Below are 9,536 nucleotides of genomic sequence, written 5' to 3'. Positions count from 1 at the left end.
AAGGGTGGGGAGTTTGGTTTCTCCTTGTGGTTGGAGTGTGCAGGGAACTGGCATGTAATCATGCTGTAGTGTATGCACTGTCACAAACAGACCTATCTGGTCCAGAAAGTGAAGTGTTGGTTTCTATTCAGAATTCAGATTTCAGTTGCTGGAAAGACATCTTTGGATTTGTTTAGAGTGGAAGGTGAATGTTTCTGCATTGGGAAGAAATTCCTGCGACAGCAGCACGGGATGGTCAGAGAGCCTGCTTGAGCCCAGAGCTCACCTGTGAAGTTCTTGCTCTTCTTGATATGTGAGAGAAAGTGTGGTCTCAAACCAGCCCCTTTTGGACACACCATTGGAACTGTTCCTCAGCAGGAAAGACTGGGGTTGACCTACCATGTCTCGCTCACTGCTTCAGCCATACAGGTCACAGGTGATGGGGTTTCTTGGGGAGTTTGACCATTACTCTTCACTGGCCAAACTCATGTCCATCTACCATGCAACTAACAGGACCATCTTCAACTGGACAGAGAGCCGCATTGTTGAGTGGGAGAAATTTGCTGAGCTGGCTAAATATGAGCCAGAATCCCAGAAACCAACAGTGAAAGCGCTCCTAATCGTGGCGTACTCGGTCATTATTGTCATGTCTCTCTTTGGGAACATGCTGGTGTGTCACGTGGTGCTGAAGAACAAGAGGATGCACTCAGCCACCAGCCTGTTTATCGCTAACCTGGCAGTGTCAGACATCATGATCACACTGCTCAACACACCTTTCACCTTGGTAAGTAGCTGGTCTTGCTGTCCCTTCAGCCAGGACAGGAGTCTCCCTCCCACCAGAACTCTGCCTGGTGGTCACAGGCTTTTCTCCTAGGGCTGAGGTGGGAACCCAACACCACCAAGTCTAACTGATAACTCTCCCAGGCAAGTAAAACACTGCTCAGCAACCTGTGGGCTCTCTGTTTCTCTGTTAAGACTCTGTAACTCCTAGAAACTCTAAAGCCTCTCCATGTGTGCTATGAAACCCCAGCAAGAGCTTTTTGGGTGATGAGAACAAGTGCCTGGGTGAACATGTGTTTTTAATGCTCATGCAGGAGAGCATTAGAGAGTCCCTTAGTGGGTCAGAACAGTCTGAATGCCAGTCATACTGGGTGAGTGGAAGAAAGTAGTCGCACTTTTCAGAGATGCCAGCTGGATAAAGGCTTCAATGAAATCTCTCCAGATCTGACAGTGGGGTTGATACCAAACCTTGGTCCACTTTTTCCAAATACAGTTGTTAGTGTAATAAAAAGTTATTACCACTGTTCACAAGCAAGGCCTGTAGAACAGGCCAGGAGGGCTGTGGTAGCTCCACTTCATAATCAGCAGGGTTTGACCCCATAAACTCTTCTGTAAAGGTGTTTCAGAGACCAGGATAGCTGATCTTTCTTTAAGTTCCAGGTGAAGCTGCCCACCCAGCCAGAACCCCTGAGCCAGCTCAGGTTCCAGCCAAGGGACTTCCCCATGTATTTGTTTTCAGCACGTTTTCTGGCTGATGAGCTGTTGTTTCTCCTCAGGTCCGGTTTGTGAACAGCACGTGGATTTTTGGAAAGGCCATGTGCCACATCAGCCGCTTTGTGCAGTACTGCTCCCTCCATGTCTCCACACTGACCCTGACAGCCATAGCTCTCGACAGGCACCAGGTGACACTGCCCTCCCCTCTTCCTTCCAAGGCTCTGGAGGAGACTTGAGCTGTGAGAAGTTTTCACCCATGTCTCTCCGTGGCCATGACAAACGCTGGCTGTGTGTCCAGTGCAGGGCAGCAAGGACAGCCCAGGCCATGTGCTTATCCCTAGCAATCACTCCCCTTCCCTGTGCTATTCTCAAATAGTAAGTTCCAGACTATCAGATTTTACCAGCTTAAAGATCTAACAAAGAAAATTTCATGGAAGGTGAGTTTCTGCCTCAGCAGAGGGGAGAAAAGCTCAGCTTCACAGGCCCAGCTATAACAAGAGACATTTCTATATAGTTCATACAGAATAAACAAACATACCCCTGAGTGAAGACCATTGTGTGGATATCTTTTCTTTTTTTGACCTAATGTAACCCCCAGCTTAAGGAAAATGGTTCTCACAGAACAAGATAGAGGATGAAGTTTGAAAGTTCTTCTGAGCAGACTGAGAAGTTCAATGTTTCCCATTTTCCAGGTCACTCTAACGAACAGGACATTTTCCTAATCATGGCTGTCATTTTCCTCTCATTAGCTGTGTTAGGTTATGTCACAAACTGCTCACCCCCCATGTGGGCTGTGAGGGCCTTTGCTTCCCGTGGGAGAAGAGTCATGACAGAGTCTCTGTTGCAGGTCATCTTGAACCCGCTGAAGCAGAGGATGTCCCTGACAAAGGGAGCTCTGAGCATCTCTGTTATCTGGCTGATGGCAACCTGTTTCTCCCTGCCCCATGCCATCTACCAAAAGCTTTTCCAGTATAACTACAGGTGAGTGATCTCCCCTTCCCAGTGAGTGTGTGGAGGTCTGGCAGTCCTTGTGCAGTGCCACTCACTCAGCAGGGAGGGCGTTGGGGTGTCCCAGGCATGGGGACAGTGGTGTGGGATGAGAGGGTGTTGGTGTATGAGATCCCACTTCCCACAGCAGAGGCTGGGGCTGTGGAAGAGCCTGCTGCCCGGGGTTTGCTCTTGCCACTTCCCACATGCCCAGACGAGGGTCTGGGTCCCACTCTCAGCCACGTGCTGGGGCAGTCCCAGGCATAGCCTTGCTGGGGCACAGACATTAGTGACACATACCTTCTCCAGTGTCATGGCCTTGCCAGGAGAGGCTCTGTCCTGAGAAGATAATTTTCTCCTGAGGGACTTTCCTCTTCCCTCCTTTTGCCTGCTCAGCTCCTCAGACCCAACAAGACCAAGCCCATCCAACTTGCTTAGGCAGGGAGGAGAGAGAGAGTCAAACTGCAGTTTCAAAAAGAAAGAAAATAAACCTCCTGTTGGGAATACCTGTTCTGATATCTCCAAAGCTCTGCAGGGAGCAGGAACAGAGGACCACCCTGGTTTGTCAGCAGAGCCACCAATCCCTCTTCCCCAGGACTTTATACATTGAGTCTCAGGTTGTGACTTCCCTGTATTTCATCCATGTGGTTTTATGAAGCAGGACCAACCTTCCCTGAAGCTTGAGGTTCCTCTGCCCAATGTTACACTAATGAGAAAAAGAGAAGCCCCCACCCCCTTCTTCTGAAGCAGGGCTGTGGGGGACCAGTGTGGAGTTGGGGGGACCCAGTGAGGGGCAGGTGAGGGTCCAGTGCTTTGGCAGGAACCAGAGCTGTCCTGGTATGCCATGGTGCCTCCCTGCAGGAAAGGGAGCTCTTTGCTTGGCTGAGCACAGTGACAGCAGATGAAGTGGAATTTAACATCCACGTGAGGACTGCTGAAATATAAGAAAATACAGAAGGTTCTGATATAGAGGGAAAGAAAGAAAAAGAAAAAGAAGCTTCTGCTTTTAATATCTCCCCACAAAAGGCCCAGCAATGGCACTTGTCTCTGCTGTAACCCTCTGCCAGGGAGAAATACAGAATCCAAACTTTGGGGTTGCTTTGCCCTTGCAGTCCTTTCCTCTGTGGTACCCAGCCTGTTCTGTCCCTCCTGTCCCCACCAGCCTGTGGCATTGCTGTGACCTCTCCTGTCTAGAAAACAGTCTGTAACAGTACCCAAGTGGGATTTTTGTGGCGGGTGTCACGCTGCTGGTGCTGCCCTTCGCAGGAATGCCAGCCTCGAGGCCAAGGGGATAATCTTACCATGACCTGTATTTTCAGGCTGAGATCAGCATCCCAGGGAGTGGAGCAAGGAGACACTGACAGGCAGTAGGAATGAGATTTCTATTGTAGATATTGACCTTCTCTATAAAGGACAAATTTAATTTCCTGCAGCCCAGCCAAGTCCCTCCTGTTGGTGAGGGAGGGGAGCGTGAGTGTCTGCACAGGCTGTCACTGCTTTTTGTGTACAAGGGGCTGCACCAGCTAGAAGTGTGACTGGGGCTTTGCAGTCCTCCCCTGCCTGTGCTTGTGCCTGATGTGACTGAGATACTCAGGGGATATCATACCTCCAACTGTCCAGACTGTAAACACAGGGCAGGGTTACTCCATGCTTGCATTGCTCCGCAGCTGTGCTTGGGGATTAGGGAACAAATTGCTCATGAATGAACGAACACTATGATCTGTTTCGGGGCACCTGTCTCTGCTCATCCTTTGGCATGGCCAGAGGAAACCGAGCCCCATGTTGGCACGAGGCAGCTCAGCGATATAAGGACTTCCAGGACATGCTATTCCTGTCCCTGCTTTCCATTGAAAAAAAAAATCCCAGTTGTAATATTGCTTGTAATAGCTCTGCAGGGCCAGGGCTCCTGAGATCCCTACCAGGGAGTGGTTAGGGTTCTGGGATGGGAAACAGGAGCTCCACCAACATCCATCTCTGGCTGTACTACACAGCAGCACATCTGAGTCCCTGATTGTACCAGAATTCACCAAAATATTGCCTTGTCACATCCCCTTTGGCAGGTCCCGTGTGCCAGGGGTGAGTCAGATCCAGGGGAGGAAAAGCCAAGACTGCAGTTCAGAAAGGATAATTTTCCCTTCTGCGTCAGTTCCCATCTTGAGTGGCGTCTCCAGGTCCTCTGCACTCGGTGGACCCATTGTCACTCCTCTGACCTCATCCCCTGCTCCAGCTGCCTGTTCTCAACAGTCTCCTATTTGTGGCACAGAAGGCAGCTCCAGTGGTTGAAAACAGGATATTAAAGATACTAATCAATACTGCAATGAACAGTACAGCTTGATGAGGGCTAAAATCTGTGCTGAATAGAGGAGAACAGAGGACAAGGGATGAAGAGAGAAGAGTAAAATGGAATAAGAGAAAGAAAGAAAAAGAGAGGGGGGGAAGGGAAACAAAAGGAGAAAACATCCACTGGAAATAAATTCCATCACTTCCAGTCACCAGCTGCAGGGTGTGGAGGGGACACGTGGTGCAGCAAAGGGTGCTGGGCCTGAGCCACTGCTGGCCAGGCAGTGGGAACACACCTGGTTCCTGGATGGGATGGGACAGGTGTATGGGAGTTGTTAAAATGAGCTGTTGTGTATGATTACACTCAGTTCTTCTGTCAGTTAATTGTCAGTGGTTCAACTGGAGCCAAGTGACCAATTGTCACACCAGTTTTAAGAGGTAGCAGGAAGGTTGTAGGAGCTAATGGCAAGGGAATGGTGGGTAGGGAAGGGAAGGGAGGTGGGTTGGTCATGCCTGTGAGGCTTTCTCACAGCCTCCAGCCCCTCCCTCCCCTCCAGAACAGCTTTGGCTTAGAGCTGCTACAGCAGCTCTCGCTGAGGGATTCTGTGCTGGTGGGTATGGCAGGGTGAGGGGTCCTGGCTGCTGAGGGGCACAGAAGGGTGGGTGCTCCCGTGGAGGGCAGAGGCTGCAGGTCCAGCCTGAGAGAGACATGTCAGAGCTGTGGCTCTGTATCCTCCCTCTGTCTGCACTACACCTCTGAGCAGCTGGCTGTGGGCAGTGTGAGACCCCCACTGTGGTTTGCTGAGCCAGCAGCACCCATGTGACAGCAATGGCCATGTGCTCTATCTATATTTCTTCATTTTCAAGGGAAGCCACTGTCCGGAGTCTGTGCCTTCCTGATTTCCCTGAGCCTGCAGAGTTGGTCTGGAAGTATCTGGACCTGTCTACCTTTCTCCTTCTTTACCTCCTGCCTCTGCTGATTATCACTGTCACCTACATGCGTCTGGCCAAGAAGCTGTGGCTCCGCAATGCCATCGGGGACATCACCACGCAGCAGTACGTCACCCACCACAGGAACAAGAAGAAGAGCATCAAGATGCTGATGCTGGTGGTGGTGGTCTTTGCGATCTGCTGGTTCCCCCTGAACTGCTACGTGGTGCTCATCTCCAGTCTGGGCATCAAGACAAAGAACTCTCTCTATTTTGCCCTGCACTGGTTCGCCATGAGCAGCACCTGTTACAACCCCTTCATCTACTGCTGGCTGAACGAGAACTTCCGCGCAGAGCTCCGGTCCCTGCTCTGCATCTGCCAGAAGGCGCCACAGGCTCAGGACCAGGTGCTGCCACCCAGGGCCATGTCCTGCCGTGAGGCATGGGTGGAGCAGGCCAGGTGCAGGAAGGGACCTGCCTCCCAGGCCAGATGCTCCACTGGGAACCTCCCAATGGCCAACACGGACCTGTGAGCCACGGGGCTGAGGGGAGTTACCTGGCTGTGGGAGGCATCAAAGGGCATCTCCCAGTCTCTCCTCAGGAGCCAGCGTTGCTGCTCTGCTTTTTTACTGCTGACTTTTGGCTGGTCTCACTGTAGCCCCTCCTCTGCTTGGCATGGTGGGCACACAGCCTCTCCAGCACTCTACCAGTAGAACTGATGCTGCAGCTGGCCCAGGGGGCAGGAATATGTACAGGGGGCATGGAGCTTCTCAGACAGAGTGATCTACTTTCAGGTTTTCTCATTTTTTGCTATCAGAGGGAGTGGACCTGTGTTTCCATCACTGGGCTGAGTCACTGGCCTGTAACATGTGCCATAATGTGGGGCTATGCACAGCAGTAGAAAAGGATCCGTGATGACAGGTGTTTGAAGGAAGATCTTGGACATGCAGATGGACTCCATCCGTAGGGAGTCTCACCAGTTAGTGTATAGCAAAGTATCCAACAGAGGTAAGGATTGTTAACAGCCATTTTCCTCTCAGATTCTGCTGCCCCTCCTGCCCTCTGTCCCACCCACAGCAGCTGGAAGCCACCCTCAGACAAGGGGAGCAGGGATGCACCCTAGGAGCCACGGCCGTAGGCTCAGAGGGCATGATGACAGGCTAATGTAGTTCATTGAGAAGTTCTTTTTATTATAAACATATTAATTCAGTAAAGAGAGCTACACTGGCACTTTACAAAAGGCCACAAAATATTTCATCAGGGCTGTAGCATTGACTCACTGAAGAATGGAATCATTCTGCATTGTTACTAGTTGCTGTGAAAGTCTCATTTAAACAACAGGAGGGCAAGAAAGGGCCGTAAGGAATGTCCTGTGAGGAGCAACTGAGGACTCTGGGGCTGTCTAGTTGGTGCAAACCAGGTGATGGATTCCAGAAGCCCAAGGGCAGCCATATCTGCTGGGGGGCTCCTGGTCTGCCTGGGTGATGGCCCAGACAGAGCTTCTGCCCAGAGAGGCAGTGGGGGGCCTGAGTGACTTGAGGGAATAAGGACATACTTCTACCACCTTCCTGGGGGAAGATAAGCCAGACCAAAGAAGGAAAATTAAGGACTGTTTGGTTTGGTTTTTTGTTGTTTTTGGTTTGGTTTTTTTTTTTTTTTTGTTATTTTCCATTTGTGCAGTGAGAAAGAACAGGACAGAAAGGAGGGGGGTCCTTTCTTTAGGCCACTTGACCCCAGTTGGGTACCTCGGGTGTGCACTGCAATGCCTGCACCAGAAGAAAACAGCAGAACACGAGGAGTGGCAGAAGGAATGGGTGAATGCTTGGTCCCTGAGGCACTTCGCTTGGAGCTCACAATTATTGAACATGGGAATTCAAAGCTGTCTGTGCTGGGTGCCAGCACTCTCTTCCCTCACTGTACAGCAGGATTTGTTTTCAGTCAAAAAGCATAATTTTAAGTTTTTCAAAATGTTAAAATCATGTCTAATTAATGAGCATCACTTCATTTAATTATTAAGAGAAGCTATCATTTGCTTTTTTACTGTTCCTCACCCCTCATTAGCTTTTGGTAGCAGCTCTCAAACTGCCATGTATTGTCTTTTATATTTCTTAGGTTTATTTTCCTTCCTTTCTTTCCTTAAATGGCTTAATAACCTTTTTTTCTGGAGGAATCCAAGCCCTTACTCCAAAGAAGTGGGTCTCTCCACACTCCCTTGATCTTCTGCTAATCCCTGTAGTTAGCGGTCTCTTGCTGTCAGAAATAACCTGGCTGGTTTTCCTTGGATCTGTCAATTGCAGCGTCTCCTCATTGCTGAATTTTTCTCCCCTAAATGGGCAGGATGTAAGAGCAGACTGTATCGAATCTCTGTAACGGCTCAGTTATCTGGACTGATAATTATCAATGCCTGAGTGAGATTCAGGGCCTTGCATGCTTTGCCCAATGCCCCAAGGCTCCTGTATCACTTGAGGATGCCCTAACTCCCAGCAGCTCTCAAGCAAACATAGAATGCACAATATATATAAAAAAATACAACCTGAGCGTTGTTTGACTGGGGCACACCTCAGTTTGACTGACAGCACCTGAGGCAGGAGGCTGCATCCCTGCTGGACTCCAAGCCAGGCTCTGGAAAAGGGAATCTGTGAAATTCGGCTTCTTCTGGGTCTGAGTCAACTCAGCATGTAAATAGATGCTTAAACATTCCTTAATCTGTTTCCAGTCCCGCCGCCCACCTGTGGAAATGGCTTCCTGAGCGGCGCCGGGATCCAAGGGAGAGCTCCCAGAAACAGGACCAAGGATGTGCTCCCGCTCCCAGCCGGACAGTGCTGGTGGGCGGACGGTCCTGCCCCGGCCGGGGCAGCAGCAGCGCTGTTTGTGTCCTGCAGACCCAGAGCTGGAACCGGACAGGAGAGTGGGGTGGGAGGAGAATCCTCCGCCATGAGGAGACCCCTCCCTCTTCCTATCTGTGGACCGAACCCTCACCCGGTGCCTTCGGTGGCTGTGGCGCGGCTCCCTCGGCCGGCGAAGCCCCCGCGGGGCAGAACCCCGAGGGAGAATTTGGAGGGCAGATTATTGAAACACTGAGTCACCACAAGTCTACTCCCGGCAAACTATTTGAGCACACACAAATCAGTGTGAAAGATCCAACGAGACATGTCTGAGTGATTAACAGCCCAAATTTATTAAGGTTAGCTCATGCCAAATGCAGCAGAGTGCCTTCAGCAGAGTTGCTGATGAAGACGATAACAGGGAACACAGTGCAGGGGATACCTGAATTCCAGAGACAAATCCTCTTATATAGCCCCACCACATAATGAACAAAGAAACCACAACATGCCAACTAGATTAACAAAAAGCTAGCAGAAAAACCCCCACAATGAGTCAGAAAACTAGCTCAGGAAGGAGAAACAGAATACAATCATCATCACTTAGCTCTTCAAGTGGAAAACAGTACGGAGGGGCTGGCCAAAGCACGCTGCAGGGATAAAGGGGAATGTCCTCAGTTAAATCCATCTTAAGCCCTGGAAGTGGGGGTGTAGGTGGGCCAGTGTCAGACCATCTTCTTGCACTGAAAAATAACTTGGCATCTTCAGTCACTCACACATCAGGGGAGGAAGGAGCTTGACCCTTACCTGGGAGACTGGATGTGAAAGGCACACCCCGAATTCCTGCGTGGGAGATGATGTGCAGCTGCCCTGTGCCCCAGGCAGCAGGAAAGTCTGTCCCTTGAGCCCGGGCACACAGCTCTGCCCTCTCACCGACTGTGGAGACAACCTGCCTGCCCCCAAAGAACCCACCTGTCCCCGAAGAACCCACCTGCCCCCACAGAACCCGCCTGCTCTCTCCCGCCGCCTCCCCCGCCACTACTTC

At 50.8% G+C, this 9,536-nt stretch overlaps 1 protein-coding gene across 1 annotated transcript; it reads left to right on the top strand.

The window, feature by feature from the left end:
• Nucleotides 1-379: 379 nt before the first annotated feature.
• LOC309577334 (G-protein coupled receptor 83-like) lies at nucleotides 380-6,202 on the top strand (the record flags this gene model as incomplete). Its single annotated transcript, XM_082289273.1, has 4 exons — nucleotides 380-763; nucleotides 1,536-1,661; nucleotides 2,321-2,454; nucleotides 5,608-6,202. The coding sequence occupies 4 exons, from the start codon at nucleotides 380-382 to the stop codon at nucleotides 6,200-6,202; spliced, it is 1,239 nt and encodes a 412-aa protein (XP_082145399.1).
• Between the last annotated feature and the right edge of the window lie 3,334 nt (nucleotides 6,203-9,536).

Source organism: Coloeus monedula (assembly GCF_965178545.1).
Source record: "Coloeus monedula genome assembly, chromosome: 12".
In the NCBI taxonomy this organism is placed as follows: Eukaryota; Metazoa; Chordata; class Aves; order Passeriformes; family Corvidae; genus Coloeus; species Coloeus monedula.
The sequence above is the reverse complement of the archived record's forward strand: the minus strand, read 5'-3'. Positions and strand labels throughout refer to the sequence as shown.